We start from the raw sequence: 26,680 nt of genomic DNA on the forward strand, positions 1-26,680 counted from the left end.
CTAGGCTCCCAAGTGGGGAGAAAAAAGGGATCCAAAAATATAGGCCCCCAGCTCTGTCACAGCTGGGACCTCAATGAATGGCTGCTGCAATCAGGATAGCTCCTACAGGTAGGAGTAGCCACCCCCACCCAGAGGGCTGGATTCCCTCCAGGAGAGAGAAGATAGAGTCCTGTGGCTTTAAATCTCACACTATTTATAGGCCTCTCCAACCACCTTCTGGGCGCACTCCCCCAAGGATTGGATGGAGCATATTAAACATTCAGGCTGAGATTTGCTGTGCTCAACCCTTTATGGTCCAGAAGCCTCTGGAAGACAGGCAAGGCAAGAGCAATCAAACCTGCAGTCTATGAGATCCAGAGCAGCCTAAAACAATCAACAGCTGCTACACTGATTACAGAGGAGCACCCCAAAAAAGAACTTAATCTGCCTACCTTCCTAGAAACCTAACTAGAAGGGTGCTACAACTATTTTATTATCAAATTTTATTCCAACATACTACACTATCAGCCCTTTTGCACTAATTCTGCTAGCCCCTCCCAGACTTGTTGGAATCATTTTTGACTCCCCAGAATTGAGGGGTGCTACATTATTTTTTAATCATAGTGCAGTTTTCTTGTTGTCTTGAGCTAATAAATTGAAGTTTTACTGTAATGAAATGAGACACTGGAGACAATTTGGTTGCAGAGTAAAGCATTTTTTATGGCAAAGCTTATAGCTCAGGATAGTGTCCAGGTACAAAGCCTTGGCAGTTACAAGAAGGTACACTTTTTGAGCAGTTGCAAACATATAGCAAAGCTTTTCCTGCATACATAATAAACAAACCAAAGGCCTAAAGTGCACCAGCAGCTAATTCAAATTGAAGGTTCAATTAGGCTTTAATTTTCCATAATCCATTATTTACCAAAAAATTATCTTTAACCAGCTGGCTGGTTTCTTACTTTCTGGTGGCAGAAGCAATATTTCCAGTCATGATTATTGTGATTGTCTAATGCCGTGTACACACGACCTGTTTTGCCGTCGGAATAAACTCCGAAGGTTTCTCCGACGGAACTCCGACGGAATTCCGCTCAAGTGGTCTTGCCTACACACGGTCACACCAAAGTCTGATCGTTCAGAATGAGGTGACGTACAACACTTACGACGGGACTAGAAGAAGGAAGTTCAATAGCCAGTAGCCAATAGCTTCCATCTCGTACTTGCTTCAGAGCATGCATCGTTTTTGGTCCGCCGGAACAACATACAGACGAGTGGTTTTCCGGATAGGAATTGGTTCCTTCGGAAATATTTAGAACATGTTCCATTTCTAGGTCCGTCAGAATTAAAAAAAAAAAGTCCGATGAGGCATACACATGATCGGAATAGACGATAAAAAGCTTCCGTTGGACTTTTTCTGTCGGACATTCGGCTCGTGTGTACACGGCATAACAGTTATCACATGATCGGGAGCCCACCTCCGGCTCCTGTCCATAAACAATGACCAAAAGCTGTTGGTGATGGTGGGTGTGTTTCCACATAAATGCTGTGTTGTGTTGCCACATAAATGTGCATGGCCGCCTGACTTTAAGGGGTTAAAAAAGGATGTGCCAACATTTTGAAAAGATAATAGGATGTAATACATTGGAAAACAACTGTCATCAAAGCTGTGAGCTATTGTAGTGGAGTTTATACAAGGTCAACATGGAAGTGAATAAAGGAAGAAGAGCAGAAGGTGGTGTCTGGTAAAACACAACATGTACATATATTTTCAACTGTTCCCCTAGCTGATTGGGGTTCCACCTTTATTTGAATGTGAATTGATGTCAATTTCCTGTAACATCTCCTATTCATGATTGGGCTGATGCTTGAGGTTCAAATCTTTGCAGCCCTTTGTTTTAACTCCAGAAACTTTTAATCCAACTATTTGGCTGAAGTCGTACAAACAACTCATTTCCGACATGCATCCCCGTACTGAAAATCTGGTTTTAACACCATCTGAAAGAATAAAAAAATCAGCATTAGCATGATAAATATCTAATTAAACATTAACATTTGGCCTTTAAAGCTAAACCCCAGGATCCTACTGACTTCACATTTCCAGATCCCTCTCCTCATTCTTCATTGACCACTTCCCATCCAGCGCATGAACATAAAAAGCTGGACGGGATGCGTGGCGATGTGCTTGGATGTTTCTGAACATCCTCTCACATTGGAGGCTACTGCACGGTTCATAGAGAATGCACCCGGCAGCCTGGTGATCAGTGTGTTCCCTGGTCACAGCAGATCACATCATCACTGTGTCCTGGTGATCACATGGTCTTGTACCATGTGATTGTGGTGTCCAATCACACATTTTCTGCATTTTCCAAAATCTTGTGGTAAAAAAATAGTCCTTAAAAGACTCCCCGTGCTTCTTAAAATTACCTTGGAGTGTTTACTCTCCAATTGTGGTAATTTTGTGGGTGTTTCTACTGTTTTGGTGCTACAGGGCCTCCAAAAATGTGATTGGTAATCAGGAAAATAGATGCGTAATTTATGACCCTAGAAAGCTCTTTGGATTTTGGGCCCCTCTGTGTGCCTAGGCTGTGAAAAAGTTTCTCACATTCGGTGTTGCCACACAAGGGAGAAGTAGCAGGATGTGTTTTGGGGTGTATTTCTAAGTATATCCAGAAATGTTAGAAATATCTTATTGATTGATAACTTTGTGTACAAAAATATATTTTTATTTTCTTTCCTAAATTTTCCAAAAACTTGTGGCAAAAAAAATACATTTTCAAAAGACTCATTATGTCTTTCAGAAAATACTTTGAAGTGTTGTCTTTCCAAAATGGGGTAATTGTGTGGGTGTTTCCACTGTGCTGGTACTCCAAGGCCTCCAACAATGTGATCAGTAGTCAGAAAATTAGATGCATAATTTATACATAATTTATGCCCTTGTAATGCCTAAAGGTGCTCCTTGGATTTCAGACCCATCTATGCTATGAAAAAGTCTGTGGTATCCCCATGCTTAGGAGTCATAGCAGAATGTGTTTTGGGGTGTAATTGCAAGTATGAGAAATACGAATAGATTGTAAAAATGACAACTTTGTGAATAAAAATATTATTTACTTTCTTAATTTTCCAAAAAACTGTGACAAAAAATGACAACTTCAAAAAATTCACCATGCCTTTTACTAAATACCTTGGGCTGTCTACTTTCCAAAAAGGGGTCATTTGGTGGATATTTGTACTGTCCTGGCATTTTAGGGCCTCAAGAAATGAGATAGGCCATCAGTACAGCAGGACTGAACAATTTAAAATTTTCAGTTTTCACACTGTTAGTAATAAAGGACCCTAAATAGGCATTTATCAGGTGATTATGAGTCATTACTGTCTGCATTCTGCACACTGTAAATCACACATGTCTGCATTCTGTACCCTGTAAATAGCACATGTCTGCATTCTGCACCCTGTAAATAGCACATGTCTGCATTCTGCACCCTGTAAATAGCACATTTCTGCATTCTGTACCCTGTAAATAGCACATGTCTGCATTCTGCACCCTGTAAATAGCACATTTCTGCATTCTGCACCCTGTAAATAGCACATTTCTGCATTCTGCACCCTGTAAATAGCACATTTCTGCATTCTGCACCCTGTAAATAGCACATGTCTGCATTCTGCACCCTGTAAATAGCACATGTCAGCATTCTGTACCCTGTGAATAGCACATGTCTGCATTCTGCACCCTGTAAATAGCACATTTCTGCATTCTGTACCCTGTAAATAGCACATGTCTGCATTCAGCACCCTGTAAATAGCACATGTCTGCATTCTGTACCCTGTAAATAGCACATGTCTGCATTCTGTACCCTGTAAATAGCACATGTCTGCATTCTGCACACTGTAAATCCCAGTCACCTCTGAGGGAGCTGGCATGTTGCCTCTGCGTTTCTTCCGTATTTGCAACTCTGGCGCTGTGAGTGGCCGGAACCGTGATGACGTCACTCCCGCGCATACGTGGGAGTCCTCTGTTCCAGCAAGGAGCTCTGATTTTCCGGCAGCATCTGCCAGACCTTCAGAGCGCATGCGCTGCTGACGTCAGCGGCTGCATGCAAGGTGAATATCTCTTAAACGGTACAGGTTTAGGAGGTATTTGTTTTACCTACAAGTAAGCCTTATTATAGGCTTACCTGTAGGTAAAAATGTGCAAGAGGAGGATATAACTGCTTTAAGTGTCCCTTCTTACTTTTCTTCCTCTCTTTCCTCCATTGCAAGAGGAAGGGGAGGGCTCTGAAATCTAAACTAGGGTGTTTACATTTGTTATTGCTGTGAATGGCAATTAAAGCGGGGTTCCACCCAAATTTTGAACATTATCTCTATGCATTCTCTTCCTTGCCTAGATGCTGACATGCTGTGTAAAAAAATTTAAATCGCCGTAATTACCTTTTTTTTTCTAATCTTCTTAGCACTTCCTGGTTTTCCTCCCATGGGAGTAGGCGTGTTTCTAGCCTCTCCCAGACCTCCCACAGTCCCCTAGGAGCTAGTCTCAGGCTTCCCAGCATGCATTGTGCAACAGCGTCATCACAACATCTCGGTGAATGCTGGGAGCACAGCATTCACTGCATCCAGGAAATACATGCTTGTGGGCTTCAAATGCCCACAATGAAGATGGAAACCGCCTTCAGTGAATTTTATAAGTTATTCTTTACAACGAAATCGGACACAGGGGACTTATTACACAGAACATGTGAGTAGATAATCATGAGAAGAAAAGTTTGTGAATGAACTCCAAAAAAAAAAAAAACGATAGATAGATGGACCCCCGCTTTAAGCCACACTGATTCTGGTGTATGGTTCTGTATATTATGCTTGTAATCTGAGCTGTCAAATCTAACGAAGTGTTGAGATACTTCCTTGCATCACATGTAATTCTCCCTACATCATCCAATCAGAACCAAGGGATGTGATTGCCTACCCAGTGTTTAGTTTCATGTTCTTTCTTATTGCATTTTAGCGAACAAAGGAAACAAATAGCTTGAATCATATGCAAAAGCCCACCCCCACAATGGAAGAAAACCTACCTGGTTTTTCGAGATATCCAGCGAAAAAGTTACAATGGTCAGTCTTGTTTCTGCAGATTGTAGTGGTAACAGGCTCACACACCTCCAAGGAATCATATGAAACACAAGCTGGACATTCAGGCCCATTGTAGTCGTAGGTTTTATTTTTAACTATATGATAAAGGTGTAAACTATAATAAATAAAAAAAGATTTAATTATGATACACGGATAATATATTGCAGACTGTAAATATGCAGGTTGCATTCGTTTTCCTTTTTTCAAGCCTTTTTCCTTTTATCTTCCTTTGGTAATCCTTAGAATTACATACTCCTTGTCCTAGGGTTGCTACACTCAAACCTCCAATGTATTTATGAAGGAAGCCATGGTTGCTACCTAGGCAGGACTACAGACACGTCTGCCTTTGCCCATCTCCATCACATAGTGGGTGAGGCATTAGTAGTTTACAGAAGAGTGATGTACAACCACCTAGAAGTTGAATGAGTTGCTAGATAAATTTAATTGAATCCACTGTAATCAGAAAAGCAGGGGTTGATTAATTAGGGCTGCTCAGAATCTCGCAGGCTGCTGCTCCGTTACTTCTCCCTGTCTTCTAGAGGATTCTAGAAGCATAGTGGGAGGAAGAACAGAGCAGGAAGCCTGAATATTTTTTTGGGACTACAGCTAATCCCTGGGGAGGTGTGCCCAGAAGGTGGTGAGAGAAAGCTCATAAATGGTCTGAGGCCTGAACAGTAGCAGTAGAATTCCTGGGTCTAGCGCTGGAGAAGACCCAGTGACCCCTGGGGAAGACCCCTAGAAGAATCCAATAGGAAGACACCGAGGTCCTGGCTAGGCTTACCTGGAGAGCCTTATTGCAAGTTTCAGTCCATGGATCAATTTGGGTCTACTGAAGCTCACTGGGGAGAGTCAGGAATAAGTTGATGGGAAAGAGTCCAACTGTCATATGGTGGTGTGTAGTGTTGGGCGAACAAGTCATGTTCGCTCCGAACTTTTGCTCACCTGTTTGCCCATTCGGTGAACACCCAAATTTGCGGGGCGCTCAGTGGGTTGTTCGCCCACCGAGTGCCCCACAATGCACTGTACACTTCACAGTGCATTCTAGGGGCCCAAGTGGATGAAGCCTTGCACCTGACCAGTGGATTTGCCAATTAGGGCATAGAGCACTGTCATAGCCCTGATTGGTTAAAGTGATGATAACTTTCTCAAATCACAGCTTAGTGCTCAAAGTCCCACCCCACACTATAAAAGGTTCCTTCTCATAGGAAGCATTTGCAGTGTGTTAAAGTGGAGATAGATAGGATAGATAGAGCAGAGCTCAGTTTGCTACTAGCGAGTTAGTGTGTTCACTTATTATGACTATGAGTGTAGAGTGTTAGTGTAGTGTTAGTATAATGTGGGAGTATAGTGTGTGAGTGTAGTGTGTTAGTGTAGTGCAGTGTTTAACACAGCATTACATAACATTTAGTGTTGTATACAGTGCTGTATACTCCCTTTTTTTGGAGGCAGAGCCCCCTGCCCCAAAGCATCCACCCCCCCATAATGAGGGCATGTGGCCTAGTATGGTCTGGGGGGGTGTTGCTCACTTGTCCCCCCCTGTCCTGACCTGGCATTTTTGTTGGCGTGGGGGGTTCCCCTTAAAAGCCATACCAGACCCTTCAGTCTGGTATGGTCTTGGGGGGGACCCTATGCCATTTAAAAAAAATATATATATTTTGACGTGGGGTTCCTCGTCAAGATTTATACCAGACTCAAAGAGCCTGCTATTTTAAGCATCAAAGTCGGATACCGTTCATTGAAGTCAGATGGGAGTCAGACATGAAGTCGCAGGGCAAAGTCAGGTCCACAGTCATACGACTATCGTGTCGTACCAGTGTGAACCCGGCCTAAAGAGGAAATATCCTGGGACTGGGCCACCAGGAATAGGAGTATAAACCAATACACGCCTTTCACCTCTGCAGGGGTAAGGCGCTCTGGTGAGTGCAAATACGAGAGGGGAGCACGGAAATGTCACCTATATACTTCTGGCACTGGAATTCATGATAGACTGTCACCAATATATATATATATATTTTGATTTTGCACAAGTCACTTTTGGGAATTCATTTTTTTGGACACTAATTACTTTATGCGCCAATTTCCCTTTCTTTGATTTTTATACACTTATTGGATTTCACTTTGTGAAGTTTGTTATGTGGAGGCAGCAGTTCGCATCACTCCTAAGCGCAGAATTCCTTATTAATTCTCATGTTGCTCACTGTCATCTTTGCTGGAGAGAAAGATGTACCTGAGGACCTGTGCCAAGATTTGCCTGCTTCTTCTTCTTTTATTCTGTGGATTGCGTTGCTCCTTGAATATTCCTACACCAGTCCACATATTTTTTGGACTTCTTCACTCATCATAAAATGTTTCATGTAAAATAATTTTTTATGCACCTACATATTTTTATATATCATTTTTTTACCATATATATTATATATTTTTTTTTTTTTACTGTCTTTTACTTGACACGTTTTAGCACTTATATAAGCCAGCATACGGCATCTATTATACAGGGCACACTATCTCACATTTGTGTTTGGGATTTTGTTCCCCTAATCACGTGTTATACTTCCACCACCCACAACCTATCATTTATGATAGTATTGGCTTTATAGAACAGCGCCAATTTCCCTTTCTTTGATTTTTATTAACAGTAAGCAACATAGTAGTGACATAATTAAATCACACTCCAAATATCCTAAAGCTAGCAGTGAGAGGCAGCAATGCCTTAGATCTCGCACTGCAGATGTATTGCTATTCGAATTAAGTCACAGGAGCGCCAGGGCACAGGAAGTGTACTGTTCATTTTTAGGATAAAGTGAAAATTTAAATGTGGTTGGCCACAATTAACATTTCAGGATGTGCCTTATAAAATAACAAATCTTCATTTTTTTAAAATTTTTGTCCACTTTTTTGGAACATGAAGCACATATGAGTTAGACATTGATGTATGTAAAATGCATTTCATTGTTTCAAACTGTGACAAATTTGGGCAGAGGTATCAAACACAACACACGCACATAAATTATACTCACTAATATGACCGCCATTGTTGCAAAGATCTCCCTCACAGCAATCAATTGACAGTTCAAAGTAAACGTCGTCATTAACATAGGCATACATGCTATGATTGCATTTCATATTCAGAGAGCAGCGTTTCTGAATGGAGTAGTAGGTGTGATCTGTAAACAAAAATTATTTTAAATATCAAATTTGTTTTAACTTTGTACAATTCAAAGCCAAAATACAGGAAGATTTAAAAAAACACAAATAATGCAGTTCTGTATTCATTAAAACATCATTAAATATGTACTATTTGTGTAATGCAAGCATCGTACGTACCTGAGTTTGACTTGGTATCGGCCTGTTAGAGCTCAGAAAAATGGAGGGGAAGCAGCACAAGAAGCCAGATCACCAATGGGGTCATGTGCTGACAATAAGCATGCTGATAGGAGGAGACAGAAATGAGCCTATAACTGTTCTGCTTCTTCTTCACTGCCCGGTCACAGGCTAGGGGCTCGTGATGGGGTTGAATGATGTTGGCCAAAAAACAAAATACTGCTGGTGACAGCTCCAGATTGAAGGTGACAATTGCAGCAATAGCTGATTTTTATTTTACCTTTAATGGGCCACAGTCATTTTTATTGGCTTACATTTTTGATTTTAAAAACAGCAGGTTAGTGAAGGGAGCAGTACAGATTCTCTCTGGATATGAGAAGTGTTTTAATTACAATTTCTAACAAGGGTAGGCAACCTTTGAGGGATGAGATCTACATGGACAAAATTGAAGCGATCAAAGCTCACCGGGGTGCAGTCAGCACCCCACCCCCTTTTTTTTTTTTTTTTTTATTAACTAGTAGCAAGCCCTCAAAAAAAAGTTAAAGACGGCATGAAGAAAACCTAGAAAAGTCTACTAATGTCACTGTGGAAATACAGTATAAACATATCTTAAAAAGTTAGTTTCAGTGAGAAACTTGGCATTCACTCTCACTTTCATCATGGAAGCACATCTGGTACTGCAAGTTGATTTCCTTGACTAGTTTCAGGCCTGGTTACCTGCTCTGATTTCTGGCCAGTGTAAGTAGTATATAGGACAGCATCTAGGGCTCAATAGTAGGTACAGTAGCATACAGAGGTCAGTACTATGCAAGGCAGTGTACAGAGGTCAGTAGAATGTAGGGCAGTGTACAGAGGTCAGTAGAATGTAGGGCAGTGTACAGAGGTCAGTAGGATGTAGGGCAGTGTACAGAGGTCAGTAGGATGTATGGCAGTGTACAGAGGTCAGTAGAATGTAGGGCAGTGTACAGAGGTCAGTAGGATGTAGGGCAGTGTACAGAGGTCAGTAGTAGGTAGGGCAGGGAACAGAGGTCAGTAGGATGTAGGGCAGTGTACAGAGGTCAGTAATATGTAGGGCAGTGTACAGAGGTCAGTAGGATGTAGGGCAGTGTACAGAGGTCAGTAGTAGGTAGGGCAGTGTACAGAGGTCAGTAGTATGTAGGGCAGTGTACAGAGGTCAGTAGGATGTAGGGCAGTGTACATAGGTCAGTAGTAGGTAGGGCAGTGTACAGAGGTCAGTAATATGTAGGGCAGTGTACAGAGGTCAGTAGAATGTAGGGCAGTGTACAGAGGTCAGTAGGATGTAGGGCAGTGTACATAGGTCAGTAGTAGGTAGGGCAGTGTACAGAGGTCAGTAATATGTAGGGCAGTGTACAGAGGTCAGTAAAATGTAGGGCAGTCTACAGAGGTCAGTAGAATGTAGGGCAGTGTACAGAGGTCAGTAGTATGTAGAGCAGTGTACAGAGGTCAGTAGTAGGTAGGGCAGTGTACAGAGGTCAGTAGGATGTAGGGCAGTGTACATAGGTCAGTAGTAGGTAGGGCAGTGTACAGAGGTCAGTAATATGTAGGGCAGTGTACAGAGGTCAGTAGAATGTAGGGCAGTCTACAGAGGTCAGTAGAATGTAGGGCAGTGTACAGAGGTCAGTAGTATGTAGAGCAGTGTACAGAGGTCAGTAATATGTAGGGCAGTGTACAGAGGTCAGTAATATGTAGGGCAGTGTACAGAGGTCAGTAATATGTAGGGCAGTGTACAGAGGTCAGTAATATGTAGGGCAGTGTACAGAGGTCAGTAGTAGGTAGGGCAGTGTACAGAGGTCAGTAGTAGGTAGGGCAGTGTACAGAGGTCAGTAGTAGGTAGGGCAGTGTACAGAGGTCAGTAGTATGTAGAGCAGTGTACAGAGGTCAGTAATATGTAGGGCAGTGTACAGAGGTCAGTAATATGTAGGGCAGTGTACAGAGGTCAGTAGGATGTAGGGCAGTGTACAGAGGTCAGTAGTAGGTAAGGCAGTGTACAGAGGTCAGTAGTAGATAGGGCAGTGTACAGAGGTATATCCAGCAGGTGGTGTAGTGAAGTTGATCGATTGATTGACTTGGGTACAATCAGAATGCCCATAGATCATGGGTCTTCAAACTATGGCCCTCCAGTTGTTCAGAAACTACAATACCCATCATGCCTAGTCATGTCTGTGAATGTCAGAGTTTTACAATGCCTCATGGGATGTGTAGTTCTGCAACAGCTGGAGGGCCGTAGTTTGAAGATCCCTGCCATAGATGATTCGAATCTTGGCCGGCCCCTGCGGAACCGGCCCAGATTCAAACCATCTATGGCCATCCTAAATCTCCTGTTTTCACCCTGATGTTCCTATAGCGCCTACCCAATGGCATTAATATAAATAAATAATGCCCAGGATGAGAAGAATCATCCTCTATCTTCTCCGCTCTACAAAGACAATGGGACTTGTAGGTCTCAACCAGGAAGAGAAGTTTGACAATTCTCTGTGGTAATAATAACGGTTTGAAGAGCGGTCTTGTCAGCCATTGAGCAGTTGGTGCCACATTGAAATACAATATGCTTCTACACTCTCAATTAATGAACAATAGATGTTTACCAATAATTTATCTTCCGATCCACTTTTCCTGAGCAGTCTCAGGAAATATATATGTTGCTGAGATGTTTATTGACCACAAATACATTTTCAGAGAAAAGAAACCTGAAGGCAAAAACCCTCTCCAGAAATTCACCACCCATATAGATTTGGGTTAGAGTGGTTGTAAAACCTTACATATACCCAGTGAAGAGACTGGCCTCAGGTGATACACAGAGATTTAACAAATCCTCCTACATAAGTTGTACCTTTTTATCTGAAGTCTTCTCTCCTCTACCTCTGTTCAAAGTGCTGAATTTATTAGCTTGAAAGTTCAGAAAAAAAGGGGGAGCTGAGGCTGTCAATCCCTCCCCTGTCACCATTTTTGCTCTTGGTGTCAGGAAAACTTGTCAGAAGTGATTCATGCTGATAGCAGAGGACTGAAGTAGCAGACAGAAATGACACTTAGTACTCTTAATCAAGACAAGTACACACTATAGAGGGATATGCTTTGTTCATATTTCATGTCTGAGGTTTACAACCACTTTAACTAGTTCCTGCCCGTGCTATAGCTAAAAATCAGCTACAGCTGTGCTCGTGGTGCACTCTGTTATTGCTGAGTCCTACGGACTCGACTGATCACAGATCGGGGTAAAGGGCCAATCAGAGCGGTCCTTTACCACGTGATCAGCTGTCAGCCAATGACAGCTGATCACAGGATCTTAACAGAAGCCAGAGTTATCGGCTTTTCTTTCCTCATGTTGACAGCGTGAGGAGAAGAGAAGAAAGTTGATAACCGGCTTCTGTTAAAGGGACATTTGTCCCAACATTGCCAACCAGTGTTGCTGATCAGTGCTCACCAGTGCCTTCTATCAGTGGCCATCAGTGCTGCTAATCAGTGCCCACCAGTGCCACTTATAAGTGCCCATCAGTGCTGCAAATCAGTACCCATCAGTGCCTCATCATCAGTATCACCTATCAGTGCCGCCTACCAGTGCCCATCAGTGCCGCCTATCAGTGCCACCTATCAGTGCCAATTAGTGCCACCTATCAGTGCCACCTCTCAGTGCCCTTCAGTGCCATGTATCAGTGCCCATCAGTGCCACCTACCAGTGCCACCTCATCAGTGCCTCTCAGTGCCCATCAGTGCAGCCTATTAGTCCCTATCAGTGCAGCCTCATCAGCACACATAAGTGAAGGAGAAAAATCACCTGTTTGCAAAACTTTATAACAAACTATGAAAAAAATAATATTTCTGCAAAAAATGTTTGTTTGTTTAGCAAAAAATAAAAAAAATTTGGGTACAGTGTTGCATGACAGCACAATTTTAAAAAAAATGTGACAGCACGGAAAGCTGAAAACTGGCCTGGGCAGGAAGGGGGTAAAAGAGCCGGTAGGCAAGTAGGTAAAAAAAAGTCTAAAGTTTCAAGTTTTTTTTAACCTTAATGCAATCTATGCATTAAAGTAAAAAACCTTCTCTGCTGTAGGAGCCCCCCAGCCCCCCCCCTCCTATTTTTACCTGAACCCGATCCAATCCAGTGATCCCGCTCCTGTGAATTAACTCCAGTGACATGGAAGCGGGGGCAGGACAGAGGCCCGCTATCTGTGCAAATGGATGCAGCAGCGGGGCTCATGAGAGCCCACACGAGTGGCCTCATGGGAATTGGTTTCCTATTGGGGGCACCAGCAAGAGAGGAGGAGCCAGGAGGGCCAGCGGGGGACCCGAGAAGAGGAGGATCAGGGCCGCTCTGTGCAATTCTATTGCACAGAGCAGGTAAGTAAAGACATGTTTATTATTTAAAAAAAATCCTTTACAATCACTTTAAGGCAACCTTGTTCTTCCTGAAATCTAAAATAAGTTTTTCATACACATAGTATTAACCCATGGTAACCCCTTATTAGTTTTTATAAACCCCTTTCTGTAGCTTTTTTCCCCTTTTTTTTTCCTTTTAGATGTAAACTTTTTAAAGATGCATATGTTTGTATTTATAACATCAAATAAAAAAAGTGGAATGTGTATTGTCCCCTGCGCTACCTTATAGTGTAAATGTTGATCAGAATCACGTGAAGCAAAAAAAAGAAAGAAAGAGGGAATTGCTGCAACACCTAATGTGTTCACAACTACACGTGCAATAATGTAAAATGTGGGTTGTGTTGCACAGTTCCTATATTCATTAAATGTGAGAACTAAGGATAAAACCATCACAAGCATAATACATACAGTTAGGTCCATATATATTTGGACACAGGCACAATTTTAGTTTTCTTCAGGTATTTACCAAAACATATTCAAGCTATAGTTATATAATGATATGGGCTGAAGGTGCACACTCTCAGGTTTAATTTGAGGGTATGTACATCCAAATCGGAGGAAGGGTTTGTCCCCCCTTTTTCAAGGGACCAAAATTAATTGGACAATTGAATCAAAAGCTGTTTTATGGCCAGGTGTGGGCTACTCCTTTATTATTTCTTCATCAATTAGGTAGGTAAAAGGGCTGGAGTTGATTCTAAGTGTGGTATTTGCATTTAGAATCTATTGCAGTGAACCTACATCATGCGTGTAAAGGAGCTATCAATGCAAGTGAACCAGGCCATTGTAAGGCTTCAAAAATGAAATAAATCCATCAGAGAGATAGCAGCAACATTAAGAGTGGCCAAATCAGCAGTTTGGTACATTTTAATGAAAGAAAAATGCACTGTGAGCTCAGCAACATAAAAAAGCCTGGACGTCCATGGAAGACAACAGTGGTGGATGATCGCAGGACCCTCTTTTTGGCAAAAAAAAAAAAACATTCACGATATCCAGACAAGTGAAGGACACTCTCCAGGAGGTGGGCATATCATTGTCAAAGTCTACAATCAAGAGAAGACTTCACGAGAGCAAATACAGAGGGTTCACCACAAGGTGCAAACCATTCATAAGCCTGAAGAATAGAAAAGCCAGATTAGACTTTGCCAAAAAAGTCAGACCAGTTCTGGAAAAGCATTCTTTGGATGGATGAAACTAAGATCAATCTGTACCAGAATGACGGTAAGAAAAAAGTGTGTAGAAGGCAGCTCATGATTCAAAGCACACAACGTCATCTGTAAAACATGGTGGAGGCAGTGTGATGGCATGGGCATGCATGGCTTCCAGTGGCATTTGGTCATTCTGCAGTAAATGCATAAATTCTGCAGTGTTTAGAAATATACAGTCAGCCCAGATTCAGCCAAATGCAGCAAAGTTAATTGCCCAGTACAGATGGACAATGATCCAAAGCATGCTGCAAAAGCAACCCAGGAGATTTTGAAGGAAAAGTAGTGGAATATTCTGCAATGACCGAGTCAATCACCTGATCTCAACCCAATTGAGCATGCATTTCACTTGCTGAAGGCAAAACTAAAGGCAGAAAGACCCACAAATAAAGAACAACTGAAGACAGCTGCAGTTAAAGCCTGGCAAAGCATCAGAAAGGAGGAAATGTCCATGGGTTCCAGACTTCAGGCAGTCATTGCCAGTAAAGGATTCTCAACAAACTATTAAAAATGAACATTTTATTTATGATTATATTCATTTCTCCAACTACATTTGAGCCCCTGAAAATGGGGGAACTGTGCATAAAAATGGCTGCAGTTCCTAAAAGTTGTATTTGATATTTATGTTCAACCTCTTGAATTAAAGCTGAAAGTCTGCACATCAAATTCATTTGGATTGTTTCATTTTAATTTTTTTCTGGTGGCATAAAGACCCAAAAGTATGAAAATTGTGCCTGTGTCCAAATATATAGTATATCACAAAAGTTGGTACACTCCTCACATTTTTGTAAATATGTTATTATATCTTTTCATGTGACAACACTGAAGAAATGACCCTTTTGCTACAATGTAAAGTAGTGAGTGTACAGCTTGTATAACCGTGTAAATTTGCTGTCCCCTCAAAATAACTCAACACACAGCCATTAATGTCTAAACTGCTGGCAACAAAAGTGAGTACACCCCTAAGTGAAAATGTCCAAATTGGGCCCAATTAGCTATTTTTCCTCCCTGGTGTCATGTGACTCGTTAATGTTACAGGGTCTCAGGTGTGAATGGGGAGCAGGTGTGTTAAATTTGGTGATATCGCTCTCACTCTCTCATGCTGGTCAATGGAAGTTCAACATGGCACCTCATGGCAAAGAATTCTCTGAGGATCTGAAAAAAAGAATTGTTGCTCAACATAAAGATGGTCTAGACTATAAGAAGATTGCTAAGACCGTGAAACGGAGCTGCATCACGGTGGCCAAGACCATACAGCCGCTTAACAGGACAGGTTCCACTCAGAACAGGCCTCGCCATGGTCTACCAAAGAAGTTGAGTGCACGTGCTCAGCATCATATCCAGAGGTTGTCTTTGGGAAATAAACGTATGAGTGCTGACAGCATTGCTGCAGAGATTGGAGGGGTGGGGGGTCAGCCTTTCAGTGCTTAGACCATACGCCGCACACTGCATTAAATTGGTCTGTATGGCTGTCATCCCAGAAGGAAGCCTCTTCTAAAGATGATGCACAAGAAAGCCCACAAACAGTTTGCTGAATTCAAGCAGGCTACGGACATGGATTACTGGAACCATGTCCTGTGGTCTGATGAGACCAAGATAAACTTATTTGGTTCAGATAGTTTCAAGCGTGTGTGGCAGCAACCAGGTGAGGAGTACAAAGACAAGTGTGTCTTGCCTACAGTCAAGCATGGTGGTGGAAATGTCATGGTCTGGTGCTGTATGAGTGCTGCCGGCACTGGGGAGCTACAGTTCATTGAGGGAACCATGAATACCAACATGTACTGTGAGATACTGAAGCAGAGCATGATCCCCTCCCTCCGGAGACTGGGTAGCAGGGCAGTATTCCAACATAACGACCCTAAACACACCTCCAAGATGACCACTGCCTTGCTAAAGAAGCTGAGGGTAAAGGTGATGGACTGGCCAAGCATGTCGCCAGACCTAAACCACATTGAGCATCTGTGGGGTATCCTCAAACAGAAGGTGGAGGAGCGCAAGGTCTCTAACATCCACCAACTCTGTGATGTCATCATGGAGGAGTGGAAGAGGACTCCAGTGGCAACCTGTGAAGCTCTGATGAACTCCATGCTCAACAGGGTTAAGTTAGTGCTGGAAAATAATGGTGGCCACACAAAATATTGACACTTTGGGCCCAATTTGGACATTGGTACAAAGCCCATTGGTACACCTAGGGGTGTACTCACTTTTGTTGCCAGCGGTTTAGACATTAATGGCTGTGTGTTGAGTTATTTTGAGGGGACAACAAATTTACACTGTTATACAAGCTGTACACTCACTACTTTACATTGTAGCAAAGCGTAATTTCTTCAGTGTTGTCACATGAAATGATATAAAATATTTACAAAAATGTGAGGGTGTACTCACTTTTGTGAGATACTGTATATGGACCTAACTGTATACAGTATAAATAACTCAATCTTGAAAAAGTGATATAGATAGAGAATATATGATAAAAAAAATATATAGACACGTGGTAGTAAATAATATCTCCAAACACATATAACTGCACAGTAGCCATAGCTCCCAACTGTCCTGGATTTAGAGGGACTGTCCCTGATTTGGAACAATGTCCCTCTGTCCCTCTTTCCTCCCCATTTGTCCCTCATTTTGGTCTGATCTATATAGTTGTATATAAAATGCACTTTTTATCTTTCAAAAAGTGTTTCCCAGTGCTAAACCTTTCATCAATTTCTAACTTGCTGCATTTGTACATTTTAAAAGCCAATATAAAGGAATAGTAGTGGTAAAAAAAAGCACTTGTGGATTTAATTAACCTTTTTTTTTTTTGGTTAATTCTCCTTTAAGGGGGTGTGGCAGGGGGCGTGTCCTATGCCTACATACATTTGTTAGTAGGTGTTCCTCATTCCTATCTCAAAATGTTGGGAGGTATGCAGTAGCTGACGAGTGTCCAAGTGCTATAATTCCAATAGAGTGCTCTGTTCTTCTTAAGTGTAAACAATGAATCTCTGTGCTTCCACCAATCACCTCAGTGCTCACAGAACTCTTACCTCATTGCCACATAATAAAAGCCTTAAAGGGGTTGTAAACCTATGTGTCCCCCCCCCCGCCCCCCGTTTTACTTACTTGAGCCCTAGAACTTGACCCACAGGGACGCGCTGTCTCTCTGTTCGGGATTAGCTCTTGATTGGATAGATTGATAGCAGCACAGTCATTGGCTCCCACTGCTGTCAATCAAATCCAATGATGCGGGCGGTGGGGGGGTGGGGCCGAGTCCTGCATTTGGACGCTGAATGCTGGACTCAGGAGCGTGCCCGCAAGGTAACCCCCCTGGGGGAGCGCTTCTCCTAGGAGGTTATCTGATGTGGGGAGGAGCCGCAAGAGCCAATAAGGGACCCCAGAAGTTGAGGTTCAGGGCCACTCTGTGCAAAACCGAGCTGCACAGTGGAAGTAACAATGATATGTTTGTTATTTAAAAAAAAAACAAAAAAAACGAACCATTCCCTGTCACTTTAAGGTCAGATTTCAGTACGGGACTAATAATCCTATCTTAGGGTATCCTTCCATGTCTCCTCTGGCTAGGAGATCCTAGCTCTTGAGGTACCCCTGGTCCATATATTAGAATAAAAAAGACAGTAAACCTCCCATAGTGTAAAATTGTTTAAAACATCACCATTCATTAACAGACAAATGAATGCTTACATCAAATAAAGTAAAAATTATGTACTATGCATGTGATAGTTTTATCCTTTGTTCTCACATTTAATTAATATAGGAACTGTGCAACACCACCCACATTTAACATTAAAAATAACAAAAAATGCTTTGTGCCAGAAACATAATTCTATAGCCAAATCCCATAATAAAATTGTCCTTTTGATGAGCTATAAAACAAATATTTCCCACAGAAGAGAACTTTTAAATAACATCAGTGTTAGTGGAAGTCTGGCTCTATTTTAATTTGCTGATTGTGACTAAATCAAACGTTTGAACATGTTGCAAGACCTCCCCCCATCCAGTTTGGTTGACAGCGAGTGTCATTTCTGCACATTGTAAGCACCCCTGTCAGTGGTAAATGGTTTATCTCAACCCCCTAACTGTTACATCTGGAGGACAGCTTATTCTGCTAAAAAAAAAAAAAAAAAACAGCAGACTGGCTGGATCACCAGGCAAAAATAATGGAAAAAAAGATTAGACTAGACAAAGAACATCAATGAGTATTTCAAGTTGGCTTTACATCTGCTTATGTTATAATTTTTACAAAAACATTTTTTTAGGAGGCTACATGGATTCTAAATGTTATTATTGTGCATTGAAGTTATTTGCTGGTGATTTAATATGTTCATTACAACTTAAAAAAAAGAATTTTTACACATCTACAAAAGGATGGAAGATGGTCACTTACTGATTCCAGCATTTGAAGAGACAGTCATACAAGAGCTGCCATCTGGGCATTCAACTTCTTTACCCTTGCAAAATTTAGCATTAGGTTGACGGCACTCATAGCATTTTATGTTTTCAACTAAAAAAAACAATAAAAACAGGTATAATAACAATAATAATCAATTCTAATCAATCAGTTAAACCCAAGTTTTGACCTTTCTGTAGTACAGGATGCTACATGTTATCCTGCCCGTTGCTGTAACCATCCAGTGGGCAATCTGCTGTATGGTAACACATAAATGCATGTAAACCCTAAATCTATCATTCAGTATCTTTAGCATCACACCTCACTGTAAACATACAATTTTTGTGAATCTGTTTTACCATGGGATCCTGTCAGTCACAGCACTTTCTGTTGGAGGATGAAGCCCTAAGCTACCATTCCCAACTAGAAGCAGCACTGGGAGTCTGCCATGTTTTGGCTGTTGAGATGCCTATGTAATACACTTGATAGGTAGCCCAATGGCGAAGCGACGTATCACCCATGGCAAGCTGACAATGCTACTGCTAACAATGCAACTTGTTAAACTGCAACTGTAATGCCCCGTACACACAAGCAGATTCTCCGCTGGAATTCCTCCAGCAAAAGACAGATGGAGCATACACACGATCGCATTTTTCGAACTAAAAGCTCACATCAGAGATTTGCTGGCGGAATTTCCAATCGTGCGTACGCCGCATTAGTGTTTTTACTGGCAGGATCTTCAGATAAGACGTTAACGGAATTACAAAAACAGCATTTGCTCAAGAAAACTGTATACAGAGAGGAATGATGTCCAACTATTTAAAAATATTGATCTGGGGTTTTCATACATATTTCTTTGCAGCTTTGTATAGGGTTGGGAAATGTTAGATCCTATACCAAATTTGTATTTTAATCTGTGTCTCCACTGGGGAGCTTTAACCCTCTGCTTGTCCTGGAGACCATTGTCACCGGCATGGAAAGCGAGGGAAAGTCCAAAATTATGGAGTTGTCAGGAGAGCAAGTGGTGTGGGGAAGTCTTCCAATAGAGACAAATGTTCTATTGACAAGTGACAACTGTCCCCAGCAGGACACAGACAGCAAAAAGTAACTTAATAGGGGTTTTAACCCTTCCCTACTGTATCCAAAACTACAAAAAGTTTAATCACGGCAATAAGTATATACATATTGTGGAGATGCGACCCCGTGTCACAGGTGAATATGAGCAGTGTATGCCTGATTTTGGCAGGAATACTAATTGCACACCTGTGGGCTGGGTTCATAAACATCCCAGGAATAGAGGTCAGTGCTCAGACTTGGAGACAGCTCCGCCCAGCAGACAGAAAGTCTAGCCTAGGAGGTTGGGAGGGTCCCAGTAGGAGACAGCTCCAGGAGAAAGAGACAGGAGGTCTGGGAGTCTAAGACTGCAGGTGGCAGCCTGTGTGTGCACGTCTGTAGCAGGCAGATGTGGCCCGCAACCAAAACAGCATGAAGCTGACAGTGAGTAAGCCAGGAGGCTATAGTTTGTTTATACAGTAACGGTGGAACCCCCTGCGAGGGAAGATTACAATTTGTTTGAACTTTTTCGTTACCTTTAAATAAAAGTGGGCTGCCATGCCCTAGAAACGCAGTCTGGAGTGGCATGTTTCTGTAAAACTGCATGCACCACTTGAACCTAATCACCCAGAATTGTCACAATTGGTGGAGAATGCGGGCACGGATGGCGCTGGTCCAGATCCTCACATGCCAGAAACCGTGAGTGTCAAAGACTGTGTGTATTGCTGTTGCTGTGTGAAGCAAAGTGATGGGTGCTGTGTCTCAGCTGTAAGGAGACAGTACGCCAAAAAAAAAAAAAGTTTTTTTCAAGGAACTCTGCATCTGTTGCTGCAAAGATGCATGTTGTTGCCCGTAGCAACAAAGGCAGGCTTGGTCGTGAGACCTATGGCGAATGGTGGAATGATCCTGATGAGAGTCCTGGCATGTGGGCTCAAGAGGATTGTTACATTTGCTGGAGAAGCTCTGCAGGGAGAATGCAGTCTCCCATAGCAACCAGTGAAGCATCATCTGAATGGTGGGGCTCCTATGAAGAGGTGGCTCACTGTTCCAACAAAGAGGGCTGAAAAGCCCGAGAGTCTTTCATTTCACCCGGTAACCGCATAGGGAAGTACAGCAGGACAGAGTAACAGGCTGACCGGAAATTCAAGAGAAGAGCGGTTGCCCGTAGCAACGCCTGTGATTCCAAATCTGCAGACTGGATGAGAAAGACTGACTGTGTGACTGTGCACACGGGAGTGGAAGTGACCCCAAATGGGAGATCCCCTGTTTGTGCTAAATGGACTTGCCTTGCTGCAGTGCTCTGTTCAGTGGGGAGGCAAGTGTTAAAGTTAAAAAGCTCGAGGTCTGAAATGAAACTCCATCTGCTCATGCTAATGAGGGTGGGGTACAGCAACATGGTGTGGTTGAAAATGTGTTGCCACAATGCAGGGTAAAACAAAGTGATGTGTTTAATGTTGAGAAGTGTAAAACTGACAAGAGCAGTGTTTCAGATGCTGTTGAGCCTCTTGGTCTGTCTACGTCTCATTGGGACAATGTAGTCCAACAGAGCAATACCTACTGGGATGATTTGGCCAAGAGACTAATAGCAATGCTGGAAGAAGCTTTTGCGGCTAAGAGTAGTGGATGCTATAACTTCTGTGCCAGGAGAGGTGTCTACAGAACAGCCTATAGGCCAAGGTGCACGGGTTGTTGCAGAAAATAATCCTCTCGTGACTGAAGGTCCGAGCGAGTGTAAACGCACAGTGGAAATTGTGTCCACAATGAAAAAAAAGAGAAAATGTGTATTTTGTGACAGACATGCTGAATGAAATGTTAGCATCATGGAGTGTACAGCCAGTATATATCCTGCCATCCTCTCCTGTGTTTGGAGAACTGGTACCACAGGGTATGGCTCATTGGAGCTGGATATTGCAGGCTGTACTGTGCAGAAATCGCAAATGCTTGAATCGTTTAGTGCAATGTTTTGTATTGATGTGGAAAGTGGTCTCACATTGTGCTGGATCGCTTCATACAAAGGTTGTGTATGACAAGCCCTCTGGAGCCCTGTTAGACAAGGCAGAGGTATCGGAAATACCAGCGGTAAAGAAATGGTGAAAACTGGTGTGGAAAAAAGTGTTGTGCAAGAACAGTCGCTGATGAAGTGTACAACAGGGGGCAATGTGAAACTGTGGGAAGGTCCCATAGAGAGTAACTGCTTCCCTGTGTGTGGTACCTCCTCAGACACTGTCTTAGCAAGCGATGGGACCAGAGTTCCTGGTGGTTTTGAACTGGGCAATTTTGAGAAAGCAGTTGCCAGGGGTAACCACGCAGGTATCAGTGAACCTGAAACCCAAAAAGTGCTGGGTAAAGTTGAGACAGATGTCAAAGAAGGACCCCTACAGTCTTGGGAGAGTAGATCTGGGGGAAGTGAGAAGAAATGTAAGCTCCTAAAAATTAAGAAGAAGTTCGCATGGAAGCATACCTGGAAAAAGAGGTGGGTGGAGTGCCCCTTTAGGAAGAAGGGTTTTGTATTTCTCCCTCCGGTGCGAAACAGGGGGGGAGGATATGGGGAGATGCGACCCCGTGTCACAGGTGCATATGAGCAGTGTATGCCTGATTTTGGCAGGAATACTAATTGCACACCTGTGGGCTTGGTTCATAAACATCCCAGGAATAGAGGGCAGTGCTGTGCTCAGACTTGGAGACAGCTCCACCCGACAGACAGGAAATCTGGCCTAGGAGGTTGGGAGGGTCCCAGTAGGAGACGGCTCCAGGGGAAAAAGAGATAGGAGGTCTCGGAGTCTAATGCCCAGTACACACGGTCGGATTTTCCGATGGAAAATGTCCGATCGGAGCGTGTTGTCGGAAATTCCGACCGTGTGTGGGCTCCATTGGACATTTTCCATCGGATTTTCCGACACACAAAGTTGGAGAGCAGGAGATAAAATTTTCCGACAACAAAATCCGTTGTCCGAAATTCCGATCGTGTGTACACAAATCCGACGGACAAAGTGCCACGCATGCTCAGAATAAATAAAGAGATGAAAGCTATTGGCTACTGCCCCGTTTATAGACCCGACGTACGTGTTTTACGTCACCGCATTTAGAACGATCGGATTTTCCGACAACTTTGTGTGACCGTGTGTATGCAAGACAAGTTTGAGCAAACATCCGTCGGAAAAAATCCTAGGATTTTGTTGCCGGAATTTCCGAACAAAGTCCGACCGTGTGTACACCCTATAAGACTGCAGGTGGCAGCCTGTGTGTGTGCATGCCTGTAGCAGGCAGATGTGGCCTGCAACCAAAACAGCATGAAGCTGACAGTGAGTAAGCCATGAGGCTATAGTTTGTTTTTACAGTGATGGTGGAACCCCCTGCGAGGGAAGATTACTGTTTGTTTGAACTTTTTCATTACCTTTAAATAAAAGTGGGCTGCCATGCCCTAAAAACGCAGTCTGAAGTGGCACGTTTCTGGAAAACTGCATGCACCACTATATATGGTCTGTAAGAACTGTCCATTGGGGGTCTGAGATGGCTTAAAATACCCCAGTCAAGATCTATCTTTTTCAGTTGTTTGGAATAAAGCATGGACCAGTGGAGATTCAATCAATGTATGGGCAAGGTAGTAGTACAGAAGTTGATCGTGAGACCGCCCTGTTGGAAAATGTCCTCTATAGCCGATAGCGCTGATCAATGTATTCTGACAGTGGGGAAGTCTCATCAGCTGTCAGAATACGATTTAGTGGGTTGGATTCCCCCATCCACCTCAAATGTGTGGATGGGGGAATTGAGTCATTTTTTTTATTGTTCAACTTGCTGGTTGAATGAAAAAAAAAGATTAATTCATGGGCTGCCTAATAATAATAATAGAGGCTTGTATTATGTAAGTTTCATAGGCTACTTACCTGTAGAAAGACCAAAGCAGAAAATTAACATGACAACGGCAACCGTCTTCATTTTTATTGTTTCTAAATGTCTTGGATGTTGGTGATCTTCTGATGCTCCTCAAGGGATTTATGTTTTCCTCAAATGCTGGTATATATTTGATGGTCAAAAATTTTATGAGATCATAAATCCATTTTGTAGTGGTGTTTGTTTAATAAACTATTACAGAACAGTAATTAATGAATGTAAATGTTTAAAAATATTATTTGCATTGAATTTGGATCAAGCCCAACAATCTGGATCCAGCAATGGGTGAACTCCCAATAAAGTACACATGATGTGTTTGCTTAGCCCTAAAGATGAAAACGTTTTGTAAAATACTTTTTTTCTTTTTTTAATTGCTCTTTATATTTTTTTAAAAGGGATTTTTTTTTACAAAATCTGTATATATATATATATATATATATATATATATATATATATATATATATCCTTTACATTTCCTTATATACATACATCCTGTCCTCCAACTAGAACTTCCATTTAGGGATGAACCTGATGTTCGAGTCGAATGTAAGTTCAACTCGAACATCAGGCGTTCGCCTGTTCGCAGAACAGTGAATATGCAGTGTTTGCGGCAAATTCGAAAGCCGCCGAAACACCGTTAAAGTCTATGGGACAATAACATGAAAAATCAAAAGTGCTCATTTTAACCTCCCTGGCGGTATGATTATTTCAGATTTTAGGTGCTGAAAGCGGTACAATTATTTTGCATGGAAATTTGGTATTTTATATTGTAGGTCTGTAATTCTTAACAATAACACACTTAAATCTGTCCAAACAAGAGTCTAGTAGATATCCCGGGTATGATAAAGTTTGAAACACAAAAACATAAATTATAATATAATAAATAAAAATAAATAATTAAAAAAAAAAAAAAAAATAATAATAATAAAATAAATTTCCCCACGATTCACTATCGCTCAATTCTGCAAGTGTTCTAATTTACTATCGCTGTTTTCTAGCTGGTCTAAAGCCACTTTTGATGTAAAGGGACACTTTTTGGTTGCTATGGACAATCTCCAGTTTCCAGGCAGAAAGAAGAGTATATATCATATAAAACTGCATGCAGGGCATGGGCCAAAGCACTGGGGACAAAAGGGATGTGAAATCATTTCATACAGTACTGTAATCTGTAAGATTACAGTACTGTATGTGTTATGTTTTTACAATTTTTTGAATTTGCCGCCAGGCTCCGCCCCCCGTGCGCAGGGCTGGACTGGGACAAAAATTTGGCCCTGGACTTCATCCAGACCGGCCCACTTTAATTTTGCAAACACACACAAAAACAGTATACGCCCTGGCTCCCCCTCCTCCTACGTCCCCGGGCCGCCTCCGCCCTCCGGCCGTGAGAATGACGTCACGGCGCCGGGACAAAGAGGTCGCCAGGGGAGGGCTGGCAGCCTTAGGCCTGGGGGGCAAGTCCAGTCAAGTGGCCCATTAAACCACTGAATCAGCCCCGCTGGCAGGGGGGGTGACAGATGAGTCTGCTGGCGGGGGGAGGGGAGGGTGATAGATGAGTCCACTGTCGGGGGGGAGGGTGATAAGTCCGCTGGCAGGGGGGGTGATAGATGAGTCTGCTGGCAGGGGGGGTGATAGAAGAGTCTGTTGGCAGGGGGGAGGGTGATAGATGAGTCCGCTGTCGGGGGGAGGGTGATAGATGAGTCCGCTGGCAGGGGGGGAGGGTGATAGATGAGTCCGCTGGCGGGGGGGTGATAAGTCCGCTGGCAGGGGGGGTGATAGATGAGTCTGCTGGCAGGGGGGGTGATAGAAGAGTCCGTTGGCGGGGGGGAGGGTGATAGATGAGTCCGCTGGCGGGGGGGAGGGTGATAGATGAGACCGCTGTCGGGGGGGGAGGGTGATAGATGAGTCCGCTGGCGGGGGGTGATAAGTCCGCTGGCAGGGGGGGGTGATAGATGAGTCTGCTGGCAGGGGGGGTGATAGATGAGTCCGCTGTCGGGGGGGAGGGTGATAGATGAGTCCGCTGTCGGGGGGGAGGGTGATAGATGAGTCCGCTGTCGGGGGGGAGGGTGATAGATGAGTCCGCTGGCAGGGGGGGAGGGTGATAGATGAGTCCGCTGGCAGGGGGGAGGGTGATAGATGAGTCCGCTGGCAGGGGGGGGAGGGTGATAGATGAGTCCGCTGGCAGGGGGGAGGGTGATAGATGAGTCCGCTGTCGGGGGGGAGGGTGATAGATGAGTCCGCTGTCGGGGGGCAGGGTGATAGATGAGTCCGCTGGCAGGGGGGGAGGGTGATAGATGAGTCCGCTGTCGGGGGGGAGGGTGATAGATGAGTCCGCTGTCGGGGGGGAGGGTGATAGATGAGTCCGCTGGCAGGGGGGGAGGGTGATAGATGAGTCCGCTGTCGGGGGGGAGGGTGATAGATGAGTCCGCTGTCGGGGGGGAGGGTGATAGATGAGTCCGCTGGCAGGGGGGGAGGGTGATAGATGAGTCTGCTGGCGGGGGGGGAGGGTGATAGATGAGTCCGCTGGCGGGGGGGAGGGTGATAGATGAGTCCGCTGTCGGGGGGGGAGGGTGATAGATGAGTCCGCTGGCGGGGGGGGAGGGTGATAGATGAGTCTGCTGGCGGGGGGGGAGGGTGATAGATGAGTCCGCTGGCGGGGGGGAGGGTGATAGATGAGTCCGCTGTCGGGGGGGGAGGGTGATAGATGAGTCCGCTGGCAGGGGGGGAGGGTGATAGATGAGTCTGCTGGCGGGGGGGGAGGGTGATAGATGAGTCTGCTGGCGGGGGGGAGGGTGATAGATGAGTCCGCTGGCGGGGGGTTGGTTGATTGCCGCCCCCCCCAAAAAAAACACGAGCCGTCACTGCCAAAATGTCAAATTGTAATGATGATGACTATGCTATGCATCATTTCTACAATTTACTGGTGAATGGGGATTTTCTACAATAAGTCATTTTGTAAAGGCTATATCGCATGGGTCATCACAACTTACTTCAGGCTGGGGAGCGTTGTGATTCAGTGAGGAGACAGTGACACTGAGCCAGGTCCTTGCTAGCGCCAGTAGACTAGCCCAGCAGGTCACGTGCGACGTGACGTTCTTGACGCTGGGCGTCCCCTCCCCTGACGTGCCACACGACCTGGCCTGCCTCTGAGACTCCTGGGAGGTGGGAGTTGTAGTTTGCTGCGCTCACACCACCAGGAACTTTAGCGCTGCCAGACTACAACTCCCACAATGCAGTACAGGCTGGCCAGCAGCATCGAGCTAACCAATCGGCGGCCGCCGCGGCCGACATCTATTAGCACTGCCGCCCACTGTGTAACCCAGGCCGCTGTGGCGCTGCC

At 43.7% G+C, this 26,680-nt stretch overlaps 1 protein-coding gene across 1 annotated transcript; it reads right to left on the reverse strand.

Annotated features, from left to right (window-relative positions):
• Positions 1-805: 805 nt before the first annotated feature.
• LOC141110001 (uncharacterized) lies at positions 806-23,456 on the reverse strand. The gene is made up of 5 exons (XM_073601250.1): positions 23,337-23,456; positions 18,397-18,513; positions 8,112-8,258; positions 5,040-5,189; positions 806-1,971 (listed from the first exon to the last, which is right to left on the reverse strand). The coding sequence occupies exons 1-5, from the start codon at positions 23,386-23,388 to the stop codon at positions 1,820-1,822; spliced, it is 618 nt and encodes a 205-aa protein (XP_073457351.1). The 5' UTR covers positions 23,389-23,456; the 3' UTR covers positions 806-1,819.
• Between the last annotated feature and the right edge of the window lie 3,224 nt (positions 23,457-26,680).

This window comes from Aquarana catesbeiana, linkage group LG10 (genome assembly GCF_042186555.1).
Source record: "Aquarana catesbeiana isolate 2022-GZ linkage group LG10, ASM4218655v1, whole genome shotgun sequence".
In the NCBI taxonomy this organism is placed as follows: domain Eukaryota; kingdom Metazoa; phylum Chordata; class Amphibia; order Anura; family Ranidae; genus Aquarana; species Aquarana catesbeiana.